Source organism: Dermacentor variabilis, chromosome 11, assembly GCF_050947875.1.
Source record: "Dermacentor variabilis isolate Ectoservices chromosome 11, ASM5094787v1, whole genome shotgun sequence".
NCBI classification, from domain to species: Eukaryota; Metazoa; Arthropoda; class Arachnida; order Ixodida; family Ixodidae; genus Dermacentor; species Dermacentor variabilis.
In genome coordinates this window covers 63,207,273-63,224,381 of record NC_134578.1, presented here as the reverse complement: position 1 = coordinate 63,224,381, position 17,109 = coordinate 63,207,273, and the positions used below count along the sequence as shown (strand labels likewise).

Here is a 17,109-nt window from a genome sequence, read left to right as displayed (position 1 = left end):
ATATATATATATATATATATGTCGTACTGAACATTATGACTAGACGCGATGTCTTCAGCAGCACCAAGGAGCAGGTTAAGCTCAATAAACCAAACTTACCAATCGTTTATTTTGGTAAGGGCTTGTGCCTAATATACGCGAATTCAAAACACGAAGCCAAAAATGAAAGGACCGGCTCATAGAAAAGGACACAATTATTTAAAATTTACAACTCACTTCTGTCGGCAACGTGTGTGCTTGGGAAGTTAACGGTTTATTGGACTTTGAACGGGCTCTTCTGACACGAACCTGCATTCTTCCATGATCGTCTAATACTGCCTTTGCTCATCATCACGCCGCGTATCTTTATTATGCTGCACTTCCTCTTCGCTCTGAACAGAGTAGCTGCCAAGAGGATATTACCCCAGGCAAAACTCTCTACGTTTACTCAATAAACTCTTCTCTCTCTACACTGCCTTTCTTTTCGGTAAGCAATTGTAGCCCTCTTACGTCACGTTGTGTCTATATCCGTCCATTTACTTTCATTACGCTCTTTCTCTTGATTATGCCCGCCCACCGCTGGTTGGCGCAGTGTATTTAGGGGGAAACGCATGAGAGGAACCCCGCTTCTGCGCACCCAAAAGGAGGAAGACTTCACGCATCCGTCCCTAGAAAGTGCAGTGAACTCGCTTCCAGTACCTGGCTCATAGGTTATGCATTTCTACGGTTGCAATACGGTGTGTTGCAATATTGCTTGGATGTTAGTTACAATAGTGTCGGCAGGCTATCATAAGTTTGGTTGGGCCTGAACTTTTTTTTATCATGCGTATCGATAGAGCGTCCACCTTTGTGGTTTCATGAAATATCACCCGTAACAGCATTACTAGTCCTGGGCATCCTCCAAACTGAGGGAATTCGTGTCTGCGTTAAAGCCTGTTTATACCGATGCCTTCTTGCAGGCGGAGATGGAAAAATTTGTACACTCAAGCGGTATGCGTGCCACAGGATGGAGGATACTGGCAGGTACACTTTTTTATCCTTTTCCCGGAGACTGCACTTCGCCCACTAACTTGAATATATCACTCAGTACAAGACGCGTCTGAATGATTTGGAACTTAGGCGAACCTTACTGTTATGCTACCTGTTCCGTACATTCTCGCCGAAGCATGTATATTATGATTGTGGGCGCGATGAAAATTGTGTAGTACTTTCAGAAACACACGCACGCACCAGCGATTACGATGGAAATTTGTAAGTGTCGTGTATAAAAGCCGACGCGCTTGACCCACATTTTAGATTTTCGAAGATCGCCGACTGTGCTCCTCGTTATCACTGTGCTTCGAGTGTCGCCTGCTCTTTTCGGCACAGGTTCGCCCATAGAAAGTTTGTTTCATCATGCACAGTTTTTGTACTGTGTTCTTGACCGTCACTACAGTACGACATATAGCGATGCGTTCTTCCTCCGATTGCCTATATGAATGTGTTTATTTCAAGAATTCCAAGAATTCAAAAAAAATTCTGATATTGATTTCGACGCCAGCCGAACAAACTCCGAATTACGAGCGGTGGAGAAGCAGCCCTGGCAGATATTCGATAGAGCATTGTTCACGCGCTTTTAAATGCGCCGTGGCTATTGCGAATTCACTCAGATTGTAGCTCATCAAAACGACCAAGTGTATTGACTCCTCATAACATGTATATTAAAATAATAAGGAGAAGTACCACGACATAAATTGGTATCACACGGGGGCTGCATGCGTTAGTGCCTGAGGTGGTAGGTGAGTAATTCCTTACACCCAGCACTTAAAGCACGCAAGGATTAATGGCTTGCATCTCTTTGTCAAGCCCTTTGACAGCGCGAAGCTCGCGTTCGGTTTTCTTGGCCAACTCCTGGCTGTCTCCGTTTGTTATACAATGGAGGACAATATATATAAAAAACTCGTTGAGCGTCCTGTCATAGAAATTGGCAGAACACGAAAGTTAACGCGTGTCTTCAGAGAAGCTGTTCAGTTCACGCACCCCAGCACTGCGCAAAACTGGCATAAACAACAGTCGTTCGTAAATCGTACAAGTGAAACCGAACTGGTTTTAGGAAATCGTTTCACTGTTCACTGAACGATCCGTGCAGCCAAACGCACATGAATTGCCGGTCGAGCGCGTTGTTTCGGGATTGCTTGGCATGCGGCGTCCTGCGCGGCAGCAGGTAAGTTGTATTCAGAGGCGATATTCTCGGGCCATCTTTTTCCGGTAGAGCATTCTCTTCGAGACATTTCACGTGTCTAAGAAGACTAACGTGGAATCCTTTCTGAGACTGCCCCGAAAACGCTGCCTCCAGAGACCGCATGCTGTATTCATAACCAAAGGAGAACGCGACGTGGCGGCCGTGATGCAGATGCGGCGGAAAACCATGGAGCAAACGATACCACCAGAGCGAAACTTTACCACAGCCGGAGTCAGGCCTATCTTGCCATGACTTTACATGCACATTGAACCAAGCCCACGGGTAGACCGGGTAGGGCTTCAGGGTAGACCCCTCGAGCCCGACTGTCCGTTACTACAGATGGCGGTAGCTGTCTGATCGATCGACGAGTCCGGCGTTTCCAGCGTGCCAGACAGCGTGCCGCTGGAGTGGGATACGTCATGCCCAAGACGAGAAAATTTCGAGAAGTTTACCGTGCGGAATAAGCGTGACCGGCAGCAGCCCGGCATAAGTTGTTGCTGCAGCGCAAGCTAACAAGTGCAAGGCGAGTGAGTGCTTTGTTGTTTGTCGAAGGCGCAAATGTAACATGCTCGCTTCAGTGAACCAAACTGTATATAGGCCAGCAGGCGGCTGCTCAGCCAAGCCAGCGAGCAATGGACTTTGCTCCATCTGCTCGGGCGTGAGGTAGGGTATGTTCTATTCCCGGGCCAGCCACGTTAGAATGTACAGCGTCCAAGTTTCACCCAAGTAGCGTATTTTTGCATCTCGTTAGTCGCGTGCGCGTTACGCCGAATTATATTGGCGCCTTTAGCTTGGTCACCCCAATGCGCTCTTCTCCGAGCAGACCTTGAATGCATCGACGCCCTGCTCGCCGTAGACAAACCAGACAGAAAAAGCTGGCTTCACTCGTAGAATACTACGCATTAAAAAGAACATCATAGGCGCCCAACAGCGTGGGCATAGCGCATGGAGCTGCTAGCACAGTTTATTAATTATGTAGCTAGTAGATATGCGGGATCTACTCGCTAAACACAGGAACGGTGTAGAGGCATGGGGACCAGATGGCCTGTGCTCTGGCTCTCTAGTCATATTATCAAGTCATTGCCGGCGAGTGGCAATGGCAGCTTTTTCTTTCAGTTTCAATATTAAAAACGTCGTTTCTTTGAGAGCGTCTTAAGAAGCACCCAGTTGCGTAGCAAGCGTGAAATTTCACAAAGAGGCTACTGTATGTCTAGATTATCTCAATTGGTGGGTTTTTAGCGGTCCAGAATTTCGTTGCGATTGGCCTTTCAACGCTTCGCGCTCACCACAGATGATTACTGAAACTCTCTGCAATATGTAAATATTAATATTTCCAACCGCACTGCGCGTGATAGGTATTCCACTAGTGACCAAAGGCCAGTAAATGTCACGCCATAAATAAAGCTGTGCGTTATAAAATATGCCAATATATTTTCTATATTTCTTTAATTCTCTAAAGGTTTATGAGTATCTCATTGTTGACTATTGTGTGATTTTGAATTGTGCACTTATTCCAAGAAAAGTGCTTTAGATAAAAACAGGTGCGTTTACAATTTTTCTTCGTAATGATGTAAATCAACGAAGGTCTCTTGTGCCCTCCAGGAAACTTTGACCATTTGTCTTTCTTTTGTTCGTAGCAGTGTGTACGGTCTCCTATTCTTTAGTCAGAAATAGAGCACCGTGTACTCTTTCGTTATGAATTTGAAATTTCAACAAATACAACAAAAATTTCACAATGACCTGTTCCTTGGAAAAAGGCAATCGGGTTGCAGCGAAGTAGGTACACTGGTATTTACGAGCACAAACGTGAAGCGCCCTCATTTTGTCGCCTTCTCGGACGAGCGAATAGCACTAGATATGCAAGTAAATAACAAACAAAAACGGTCATTCTTTATTTACAGTCTATTCGTCTGTAAAATTGCCAGAATGTTTTCAAGCCACGGGTGTTTGCGCATGCCAAATCCTCATGAGATTGTTCTGCGACGGTAGCCAGTAATGTCTTCATGCTTTCGCAGAAGATGTGATGATGGAATTTTTCTCTCTGTCTAGGGCCACCTCAGTGAAAGTGCATGGCGAAGATGGGTACCTGTGTGCAACTATAGTGTTTGTTCTTTCTTTTTTTTATCGGAATATTGTCGAAGTACTTAGCGCTGAAGCTTCCCACGGAATGTTCATATTATAGAACGCAAACGCTAAGGAATGATAAGCGCTTCAAAATCAGTTGTTGTTAGCATATTATTGGGTTTCTGCCTGAGCTGGATTACCGGCACTTTTCAAGTAAGCACGAACGTTTCTTTCCCATCAACATTTTCGATCCCAAAACTATAAGAAACTGCTGAACTTACGAATGTTTCAGTGGGAAGTTCGTACGAAATTATTGAAGGCCGCTATTTTTGTGACCTTGTCTTTGAAACTGCAGCACTGTAATTAGTATCTGTAAACATATCTGTTGGGTAAATTAGCAAGAGTAGCTTATAATACGAATTTTTATTGCGTATGAGAGCAAAAGCGCAAAAAGAAGAGACAAAACATGTCTTATGTAATTTTGAACTGACCGGTTTATCACATACATTTTAACAAGACCTTCTCAAAAAATATCTAAGTGTAATAGGTTTGTAAGAAAACATTAGGATTAGCATTGTTATTTCCACGATTGCCATTTCAATAATGAAATTTCACGCTAAATAAGATCATTTTACGCCTGAGCTCCAACGACAAGAAACAACAGGGAGTTACTTGATTTTGTAGGTAAAAAAGTTGTGTTCGTGACAGATTTTCTTTAAATAAAGGTATTAGTCTCAGATTGTTTTCCCAAAGGATGTCCTCTATAAATTTGGGACCACTCCTACATGGAAGCGACTAAATCAAATCTTTGCAGTTGAAGTGTTTCCGTAAATATTCCGAGCCCTTTAACGGGGCTACTATATCTTTTCTTGTTACCAGGGGTAAATATTTGCAGTGAAGTAAAAGGAAACTTACTATGTGCACAGATTACTCCTGCTCAGCGTGGCGGTCATTAATCCTATTCTAGTCTCATATAATCCTTCTGTGTTTCGAACCAATAATACTGCTTTAGGAATGGCTGATTCGCGACTTAGGTAGAGAAGGCGGCAGAATAATTGTATATTAAGCCACGATATGCCCCGGTCAGTTTGCAATCAGGGATTTTATGACCTAAACGCTTGAGCTAACTTGTATTCATTTTTCTTCTTTTATTTTCAGAAGGAACAATATGCACTCAATGGAAAATGTGAGTACAGTGAAGCGAAGTTAGGTGTCCTTTTTTAAAATAAGAACAGAAAAAAAACGAGGCGCTTTTCTTGCTTCTGCAGCATGCGGTTTGTCGGAGCCGGAAGCGAGAATTATCAACGGAAAAGTGACATCGAAGCTACATGTGCCTTGGGTGGTAAAAAAAAATCTGTTTCGTAACAACCACTCCTCAAACTGCCAGACTTTCCTCTTTTGTTCAGGCGAGGTGACGTCGACACGAAAAGCGGCTAGATCAGGTGGACTGCCAAATGATCCTTGCCAGAGAAAGCGTAATGTGTCATATATTACATGAAACCTAACGCACAAAGCAACGCTCCCAGAGGTATGCGCAATATCAAACGACATTAAACATTTGACTCATTAATAAACACGCCTATCGCCACACGCCGAAAGGAAAAAAGATATGATAGTAATGATTTATAGACTATGAACACTCGCGCTCACTACGTGGGCATCACGATAAACGCTTGCAGCCCGGTAAGCACGCACTTGCTCGAAACTGAGCGTTCCCCGTCCGCTTCCTTTACTATTCCTCCTCGTCAGGCCTCATAAACTACGTAGATCATGCGATTTTTGAAACTGTGCATGCGACAGAATAGTGCCTATCTAGGTAAAGGCATTGCGGGCTCGATTACGCTTCTTTGTCGTCAAACCCTCAAATTCCCTACTGAGTTGATGTACTGCATTGTGGCTAAATTCGTGCTGGTGTCAGTAACCTCACTGAGATAAAACCAGCTTTTTACTGAGCAGAACAATAAGAACACTATTTATGTAAGAAGTAAGAGATGAGCGCAGATTATCGGGAAATAATGAATAGTGTTCAATGCCTGGAGTTCCGATACTGGGAGTGTTCACTCATTGCAGATGACTTTACTTGATTAGAAAGATCGGCAGCAGTTTTGCAGAACGTCGATGATCTTGTTCTGAATAGAAGATTGCTTGGGTCTCCTGCCTTATGAAAGCTCCTGCATGGTTGAAAAACAGTTGTTTAGGAAGCACGCATTTATAAAGTTAAATACAGGGCGTCCAGCACACTCCGCACAACCAACCCACCAGTCATTTTGGACATATACATAGCCCCGGTTGTTTGAGACGTCCCTGGATAAAATAGTCTCAGAAGCAACGAAAAGAAAACAACGTAGAGGACTGCTTTTTGAACGCAAATTCAAGTTCGCATGGTTGACTGCCTAAAATTGTACTACTGGCAGAAACGTTTTGCTCATGAATTTTCATTTCGTCCTAGGTTATTGTCTTGCGGATACTGGACAACTTCCACGTGCGAAGTTGTGGCGGTAGTATCATAACTAGGACCATCATTTTAACCGCTGCTCACTGTGTCCTAACCGAGTAAGTTGACAAAATTTATTCAAGCTGAATAGATTGAGCCCTGGCTTAAGTTAGGACAATTGGCAGGCTTATGCGCCCTATATTGTGTATTTCTTTAATAGTAACATTACAGCAGTAGCATATGTCCACTTTGTAGTTCAGAGATGTCTTGTTTATCCATTGCATAGTTACTTCCCGATATATGCTTATGCCTTTCTCACTTTTTTCTTTCAAGGAATATATTTATATAGCCATATTTACAGAGTGTAAACTGTCATGTTCTACGTCAGAAATTATGGAAACCAAATAGAAAAAAAGAAAACGTAACCAAGCCTTGCATTTAGAAGTCATATTCATACTTTATTTTGTTCTCTCTGTTTGTTACCCTTCTTTGTATGTTTACGCACATGTTCGTGGTTAAACTCATGGCGATTTTGTAAACATTTATTTTTAGACATGTTTCAACAGCTCAGTTATAGTGTTGTCGCATATCTAGGTTTCCCTCATATTAGTGGAACACCGCTATTTTTTTTAACTAGCTGACCTGGGCGCGACAATGCGCACCTTCTTTTAAAAAGTCTGGGGAGAAACCAAAGAAAAAGGTCAAGTTGGTAGGACTAGTGCGATTGACTTGTTGAGGCCGCAACACATCCGTTAAGTACGCTCTTTTTCTTTAGCCAGAGGTCAAACCTGAGCGGGTGACAGTGAACGTGACATCAAGTGGTGCTAGGCAAACAGCACCATTGCATTACAACAACATTATTTCAAAGCCAGTTTCTCGCACAAATCCTATGTTTGATTAATGCTAGTGGCGGTTGAAATGTAAGAGCGTTCGTGTACACTTCTCTCTGTTGACCCGAAAGAATACCGGGTGGTCAAAATTACTCAGTAGCCGCACATCATTCACTAAACGAACTACATACTCAGCTTTAGCGTACGCAGTTGTTTACGAGCGGGCCGCTAAGAGCTCTAGAGGACAATAACACTTGAGTTCACCTTCTGAAATATGACAAATAATTTGTCCCATATGAAATTATATAGTCATACAAAAACCCCGGGATCGAGGCTACTATAGTGTTGCTGACCCTTGCGTAAATACAGTGTAACTTTCTTAGCCAAGGAAATTTTCCATGTCCCAGCAACGGACTCGTAAATATGGCCTCAATAATGAGAATAAGAAAATGCAAGAAAATACTTCAATACCTATGATTATTTGTGCTCTATATATTCTGTGTTATTCATTTCGAGGCACACTCTGCAGAATTGTGCGCAATGTTTATAGATGCGGTACATTTTGGATAAGTTAATTTTTGAATTCTTTTTGTTGAACGTGCCCTTAAGCAGATGCAATATTTCTTTATTACAAAATTTCTTTTTCTTTTTTTAAAAGAGAGAAGGGGCGATCTGTGCGACAGTTGGTTGTTTACTACAACTCCAGTGACTTCTATTCAGGCCCCTGTATTGATGTGAAAGAAGGACTTATACACAACAAGTACATCGATGTATTCCGAGGCTATGACATCGCTCTATTGAAGGTAATGAAATTTTTCTTTATATTAAAAGCTATGTCAAGTCATTTCCATAATCCATGACAATATTGTAAAATACACATGGCGTCCGATGATATATGGTGTTGCTGGCTGCCGACTAGAGGAATGATATAACCATTACGCGTCTAATGCAGCAATCTTATTTTTGTATAGTGACTGTATGAACTCACATGAGAAAGAGCTACATTATATAACAAGATGACTGAAGCTAATTACCAATGTATATCTTTTTGAAGCTAATTTACCAATGTATATGGAAGTGAGTTACGACAACGAGAGCAGTTTAATGCACGCATGACACAAAGCGGGTGTTGTTTACATATGGCATTGCTGACAAATTCGTCCTGTTCAAACTCTATCCGGCAGCAGACCTACAGTATCGTTTTTCATTTGTGAATAAATATTACGTTTTCCTCATTTTTTTATTCGGAATTCTCGGGTCGGTTACAATTTGTGGATGAATGTCTGACATGGCAAACTTGTTTGGTATATTTGCGACTAAAGTATGCATTATTTTATTGCTGTTGAGAGGAAAATAGTGAGACTTTATATCACTCAGCAGCACGTTCAAGAGTACTGGTCAATGTACATTAGGAAGAAATGTGTTGTTTTTGACAATGTGCAATAAAAATTCGGAAACTTATTTTATAGACGAATCAAGCGAAGCTTATAAACTTTTTTGTCATTTGCACACTTCTGCTTTTTATGCTATATCGCTTAGGGATGAAGCGCCCATCCTAGTGGCGCTTATGATGACTTTGTACAGGTTTACTTAGTTCAAAGATATCCTGCTTTCCGTCGAATCACCAAAAACAAAGTAATATCATTTAGTAGCCTTTAAAAAGAAGACTGCAAAATTAATACTACTGCGATAATTTGAACTTTTCTATATAAAAAAATTCTCATGTGAGCTCTGCTACAGTAGAGTTTATAAGGACAAGTTTTCGAAAACCAAGCACAGTATAACTCAATATTCCACTGCCTACAGCTTTCAAGAGCTTTACCAAGGTTCGACCGATTCGTCAGGTCTGTTTGCCTGCCTAACAGAAGAGCCCCTACAAAGGAAGGTCCCATGCTCTTGCCAGGATATGGTACCACAAGTATAGGTACGTGACTGCATTGCATGCTTTAGACGCGTTAACATGCGCTCATATTTATTCATTTTTTGTTAGAGCCGTAACATTTTGCTGACTTTCATCGGTGTGACTAAACCTAACAGATGAATATCAAGTTTCCGTATTTTTCAATATCGACCGGCAGATTAGGTGCCATGGCAGCAAAATCACTTTGAACATTTGTATTGGAAGTGGCAGTTCCACGCCGATATAAAATTCACCTTATTTTGAGTTTACTCATAATCAACAGAATAACCATATCATTATCTTACCAAAATGCAGGTCTAAAGACAGAATACGTTGTTTTGCTAGATTAATTCGTCCCAGTCAGTGAAAAAACTGAATGCCTTATAACAACTACCTATATTCGTACTCTATTTTATTAATGCTTCCCAGAAAAACGTATGATTAAGTGTTTCTCAAAGGCAGGAAGAGATTTTCGTGTTAAGCTGTAGCACTTTTTCAGGAATGTAATAGAAGTAGTTCATGAACTATTCTATATGGTATGAGGTGTTCTTTCGTATTTTTTATAATATCAGGGTTATCGATCATGCGCTATTAATACCTCTCCTTAAGCTTCTACGTTAGAGTGTCCTTATATATACGTATAACTGATGAATAAAAATGAGCGGCTGCTGATCACCGAATAGCTTACTTCAGTTGACTAGAAAGGGAAAACATGCACTTCCGTCAGATTGAAACAAAATATATAAAAATATAGATTACACTAGATGCCTGAGGAACATATGTGAAAGCAAATGGTATGTAAATAAGCCTTCCGAAATTGTGCGAGGTCTTGTAATGCGAATGTTTGCACGACAGTTGAATGCTCATCCTAAACTGCATCGATTTTTTTTTCATTCTGTGGTTTTTCAGAAAACACATTAACAGATCGGCTTCGGTTCTACACTGCCCAAGTTTTCTCGGATGTGGATTGTGACAAAGGACTACATAAACAAGGCCGACACACTCTGAACAGCGACCTGGTTATTTGTAGCCGTAGCCACTTCGGGATGACATGGAATGTATGTTCACACTTTGGAAACGCAATTTCGTATTTCTGATGTAACCAAATGCCAGGAGTTGTAACAAATTGTTGTCACTGTTGATTGTAATTTTAGAGCGGTTGCCTCTCGCAAAAAGCGGGAGACACTATAGCTGCTTAACTCAAGCATCAGTACACTTGAAGTATTTCGGTATGTTGTGATGTGGAATGGATCCGTTAAAATTAGGCAATATAATCTTGAGAGTAATGTTTTGCATAAAACGCTTCCTGAAAGCCAGATTCCCATTATCTTACAGTAGCGCTAACGAAGCTGTGTCATCATGTTTTAATTGTATATCTTATGGTTCGTCATGCTCTGGCACTGCAGTTTATCAGCGCAACACTGACTCAAGACCATCCCAGATTAGTGCATGTGTGAGCTGCATCCCTTACCCTCACTACCAGTGTACACAGGGGAGGAAAAAGACCGACAAAACCAAAACTAACCTGCATGAACTTTTAAAAGAAGACACGGCAGGAATTTCATTGAGGACATGAAATCTAATAGCCAAATTGGTTTATTGTGTTCGCCTTGTATTCTCAGCGCGACTATGGCTGTATGTGGCGGCCCCGTCCCCGTGTTTGTGCGGATAAACTATTGGCGTCGCGTATTGAAACGTGCACGGGGCCGCGTCACTCGGTGATTTAGCCCTACTGTTTGCAATCCAAAAGCGTTATGCGGATGTATTTCCCTCTAATATCACACTTTTATTCAGCGAAACACGCTGATAGTCCCTGTTATACGTGAACAAAGCGCAAAGTGTTATTTAAGGAAGACTGCCACTGGGTAGCGTTCTTACGGTGGATTATAGAGTGGGCTCTACTTCTCCTCTCACACGATATGCGTAGCTGCCTTTTCTTTCCTTTTTTTTATTCTCTAGGTATAGTCACAAAGTCCAGTTTGGAAAGCTATGTCTCTATGATTGACAACCTGTTAGAATGATCGCCACGTCTCCTCACAGATGTTCATACTTGTTACTGTATCAGTAAAAACCTACAGTAAAAGAACAATTCCCTTTTTCTATGGCTCCGTGCACTACAGGTTGCAAAACAGTTTTCTTATGAAGACGCAGTCACATTGTTTGCTTCATTTACCGTAATGATGGCTGCTACATTGCGTCAATCGAACAACACTACAGTAATGAGCGATTGATAATAGCCACTTTCAACTACTTGTCACGAAGTCTAACGACTGTAACGTTACACATGATCGTCCCGTTTTATTGCATTCTTGCTTTCGTTTTGTAGCAGTAATTCAAAGTCACTCAATTCTAGAACGAGACAAAATGACGCTTCCGTAAGACATCAGAACCGCGTTTTGAAGGGGCACTACAAAACAGCTAAGACTGGTAGCGCACACTCCGAGCACCTGCCTAGGTTGCTTAGTGGCTACGGCACTACGCGCCTAAGCAAGAAGTTGCAGGATCAAACCCCGCCTTCGGCAGCAGCATTTCGATAGCTGGTGAAATGTAGAAATGCCCTTGTGCCGTGCTTTAGGTGCACGTTAAAGAAACGTATGCGGCCAAATTTCCCCTAAGGCCTCGGCTACGGTGTGCCTCGTAATCATGCCGCCATTTTCGCCCGTAAAACACCAGAATTACTTTTTTTACAAACTCGAAGTGGCAGTCAACACTTGCACCCCTTAGAACGTGTGTTATAAGGCGATATGTAAATTCTTTTGATTTTTTTCTCTTCTCGTATTGATGGTTGACCTTTAGGCCGCTTCACTTATGCTGCCTGGTAAAACAAAAATTAGGAAATAATCATCCCACCGCGACAATAAATCGCTCAGTCGCAGCCGTCGTCACTTGCTGCCCCCAACCGATTTATTTAAAGTGATTCGAAATTCTGTTTGCGATGTGTCTGAACTACTAGGTGGCAATGAAACCTAAATAATTTTGGCGAACAGCGTGCACGACTATAACGCATCACGTGCTGGACACAGGAAGTGCCTCCCCTTATTTCAGAGAAAGCCCAAAAGCTTCTTTACATCGTCGAAAAATACATACCACACTTACGACTGCACTCGACAACACACCAAGCTGCCTTTAGAGTATATGCACTCGGTACGCACACATGTGAAGTCCTAGTGGCTAGATGACGACGCATGATGACATCCAGACTGCGCGAGCTTAGGCCAATGTCTACCAGGTGGAGCTTGCACTCCGTCTCGCGGGCGACAGCCATCTATTGTCATGCAGTAAAATGCCGGCTATACTGAAAGCTCTATTTATTTATGTATTGATTTAGTTACCATACTTTCAAGGCCCGATGGCATAGCAGAAAGGAGTGTGGGAACATAAGAAAAAAATTATGCCATGTACAAAGACATATTCAAGGTGGCATTTCCTGAATGATGGTTTTGAAGGTGTCGGTATCCAAGAAGGCTGCGAGGGGGCGGGGGGGCGGGAAAGTGGTTCCAATCTTTACTTGTGCTAGGGATGAATGCACTGCTACAAAATTTAGTATTAGTGCTGGAGAGCCATGGTCAACTCTCTGGAAAGTTTGGGCATAAAATATTTTCCTGTTCGCAGCTTTCTTTTTCTTCTGTGTCCTGGCAAAAGGTAGTAGATGTAAGTAATTTTAGAAATTAACCTTCTGTTTTGCAACCTATTACTGCAGGGCGACTCGGGAAGCCCAGTGACAGCAGTCATGCGAAGCGGAAAATCAACACAATACGGCATCCATTCTATTGGAGGCGAAAACATGGACCTTCCTGTGCCGGCTATGCATACAAGGGTGGCCACGTTCGTTCGGTGGATCCGGAAGTCACTAAAGCATGTTGACGAATGGCCGATGGTCGTCACCGAAGGGCCAGGGAATGATGAGCCGTTGTGCAACCAACTTTTGACAGCAGCGGTATAATTGTTCCATTTCGCAGATATTGCAGCACGTTTTTATGTTACAGTGACGTTTGAGAGATGTCTTGCCGCACGCGTCGAAATTGGCATGGTTCTTATTTAGACTTTCGATATGCTAAGATGAAATATTTTTTTTCTCGTCAAACGTTTAACCTGCGGGTTGTCTATAAACGTAGTTTAAAGATTTGTTTTCGGCTTTTCCCGTTTTCTTCATGATTTAGGCACAGCACGATGCCGTCTCTCCTTAAGTGAATTTGTTTCAGGTTGTCGTCAGCTAATCGTATGGCCAGTTTATTTTGTTCACCTATGGGTAGATGTTGAGATTATGCTGACGTACATTTTTGTTATTCTACGTTGCATGTAGCTGAGGACTAAGATGCAACAAATTTTGACAGGAAATTAGATGCTTTTCACATATTCAAGAAAGCTTATGGAAACCTTGAAAGACAAATACGGAAATATTATGTCACCCTCACACTGCCTGCTATTGTCCTATTCGTTCGTTTAGATTATACGGCGTCTGAATGTAGGAGACTCTGCCTTTGAGTTCCACCGAGAGAATAGAGGTAATATTTTCTTAAGCATCTCGTTTTGCTTTCGGAAAAATGGTGCAGTGTTTAGAATTTTGTTTCAGACACACCAACAACGAATACTTTTCAATTTGAGAATCGTGCCCGTTTGTTTGGCAAGGTGGGCACTTTTCTTAACGTAAAATAGAAAACATTTGTCAGTTCATAATATGCAAGGAGTCTGGGTAGGTGATTTTAAGTGATTTTGCCTGTTAATTGCTGCCCAACCGAAATACACTATCTGTGTAAATATGGCTTCCGAAAATACTATTTTAGATGAATCTGTTTGAATTAGATGGTGTCTAAAAATTATTGCACAGAAATGATCAATATTTCAATCTGCCGATCACAATCACCGGCTCTTAATGATGTACGGTCGTGTGAACATGCTAGTGTGAGTTTTTCATGTGCAAATTCTAAGTAATAAAACCTCATTGACATTTTTATGCGTAAGTTGCACTTCGAAAAAAAACATTAACTACGCTACCAAAGCTACGGTTATGCGATATGGTACTGCTCGAACTTTCACAATAAGTATACATTCTTTATGAGAGATGTGAGTGCTTGCTCATCAGCAAAATACGTATTATTGTGTTTATAAGATTTGCGGGATTGTACTAGTCCTTTATTATTTCCGTGCAACAAAAAGGCTAAAAAGAACATTGCGAAATACGAATATTGCAGAACTGCTAAAATGTAATTCAGGAAAGCTATGTACGTGTCTCCTGCACGTCCAAACATATTGTGTACAGGAAATTCCACACGGCATGTGGCCGAGGAGCTATAGTGCGGCATGTTTCTAGGAAGTAAAAAGAAAGTCTCTGAGAACTTGCGGAGCATATGGTGAATACGTTTATTCACCACGAGCTTTTGTCGCTCAAGTCTTTGTAACGACATACATATATATAACAGGCCTCGATCGATCACGGATGCAGCAGAAAGAACGAAGTACAGCACGACTTGTTTTGTTTGCGGCTCGTTAAGTTCTCTTGATGCAAGAAAAAGGTCGCTGGAATGACCTGTCAAGGACATAGCACGGTAAATTTATAGGCTGTATGTCGTGTTCGGCATTTCTACACAGAGTTAGTGGAGCTGACGCTCACTTCAATGAAGTGCGCATTTTGTAAGGTGGTTAGAGAGACTCACTGGTTTGAAGTAAAATATATTATTATTCCTTTATTCAATAGCGCAGTAGCTAATAATGATGACGTGTTCTCATGATCACGTTAAAACCACATTATATTCGAATTGAAGTATTGTTAACGTGTAACGATTCCACCAATAAAGTATGTTTCATTGTTTCAGCTAAAGAAACAGCGGTGTTTGTTCTTAGTTTATTTGGAACAAAATATTTATTGTTCAAGATTTCTAAGGTACAGTGGATTTTAGCAGATAACTTGCCGCAATCGATAGGAGCAGTTCTTTTTCTTCCTTTGCGGAAAATGGTGCGAGACTATTAAAGGATAGTTATGCGAGAACAGCAACGATTTCCGCGCATTGTGACTAACATAAACGTGTCTTAGAGATGAAAGTAACATTGTATATTTGTACGTGGTTAAAGCTGATGGCCACAAGCATTCGAAATCACATGAGCTACCTTGCTCAGGGAATCGATTGGTTCACAGGTCCGATGGTAGCAAAGGTGGGTCTACACGTTTTCAGCTGTGAATAATCTTTACTGCAACGGCACCAAAAATGTGGACTTACATTGTGGAACTACTAAAGGTAGCTGCCGTACAAATTCTGGGTGGCGCTTCTTCAGTGTGATTGTGTATAATAGCTGCAATTCTTGGTTATGAGTGCCATTGCGACGCGTACTTTATCTTATCTTCGGGTGACCGCATTCCATCGGCTAACGAATGGTAACGTAACTTAGCAATGCTAAAGTTTTGACTAGTCGGTGGGTCATGGTTAATAAATATTACAGCACGAGGCTTCAGGTGGACGTAAGAAGAGTCGAGGACACAAACAGCGCTGACTTCCAACTGAATGTTTAACGACAGCAGTGCTTCTGTGCTCGCGTTTTCATTGTGAAAAGGCACATAAGTGCATTGTCGGTGTTAAGGATTTAACTGGAAAGCAGGGCTGTCTGGGTCCTTACTCTTCTTTCGTCCACATGAAGTCTTGTGCTGTAATAATAGTTAGAAATGTTAAATGTCATCGCTCAGCGGAAAGGCACAATCTTTATTCGAGGTTTCTTGAATGTTATCGCTGCTTTTAGATGTTACCTAATTTGCCCCTCAGCCTTGTATAATAAGATTGTGCGCGTGAAGCGAATACCGAGGCCCTTCGGTGATGAGTCCCTGATAGCCCCGGTCTGCTTGGGACTGATGTGTCACATTTGATTTTGATCGGACCGCTTCGGAAACTACGCGCACTACAGCGACAGTAATCAGAAGCGCGTTTTCTTTTTTCTTCTTTTTTTAAAAGCCGGAAGTTCCGGGCTGCCCGCTGACTGTCGGAGCTGTCGGAAGGTTTTTTTCTCGCGCAAGCGCAGACAGCTCTCCGACGATGGCTGTCTGAAAAAGATGCTTGGGCCGTCTGCCACCACGTTATGAAAGACGCCATGCGCTTGTGTGTAGTTAGCTCGTTCCAGACAGCATATATTGTACACTGAGCTGTCACATCTGTTATACCGGTGCATTGTGTGCCATCATGCCATCTGTTTCTGAGCCGTGTAATTTCGCAGTCTTAGTCCGTGTTTTTTACGAGAAGCACAATCACACTGATGAGGCGCCACATGCTTATTTTTCTTTATGTGCATTCGTGGAATATGTCGTGCTCGTTACTATATGTGTAGTAAAGAGGTAATTTTTGCCTCTTAGGTGAGTGACACAGGTGAGCTCGACGTTTTCTCGCCTGTAGCTGGGTGATAAATTACCGAAGCGTCGCCGGTTGTTTTTCACATATGTTGATCCCTTGTGTCGGGGAGTTGGAACACTTGCTTCTTGAGATGCAGGATTTGTGGACAGTGTACGTCCTTACTAAAGCTATCATTGTGCTGAGTGTTATTTGTATTGCTAACCACAGGTTGACCCATAAACAGTACTTTCGTGTCTCACATTCTGCCCCTCTCTTTCTTAGTCGTCGCGGCAACGTGACAATACAGTAACGTTGCTTAACTTGACAGCGCTGTGTTACCGCCTCAAGATGTAGATAACAGAAAAAATTGG

At 42.0% G+C, this 17,109-nt stretch overlaps 1 protein-coding gene across 1 annotated transcript; it reads left to right on the top strand.

Annotated features, from left to right (window-relative positions):
* Positions 1–4,136: 4,136 nt before the first annotated feature.
* LOC142564893 (chymotrypsinogen A-like) lies at positions 4,137–16,997 on the top strand. Its single transcript, XM_075676085.1, has 8 exons — positions 4,137–4,477; positions 5,423–5,450; positions 5,533–5,606; positions 6,714–6,817; positions 8,187–8,331; positions 9,335–9,452; positions 10,338–10,486; positions 13,129–16,997. Exons 1-8 carry the CDS (start codon positions 4,400–4,402, stop codon positions 13,369–13,371), a joined length of 939 nt encoding a protein of 312 aa, XP_075532200.1. The 5' UTR covers positions 4,137–4,399; the 3' UTR covers positions 13,372–16,997.
* The last annotated feature ends 112 nt before the right edge of the window (positions 16,998–17,109 follow it).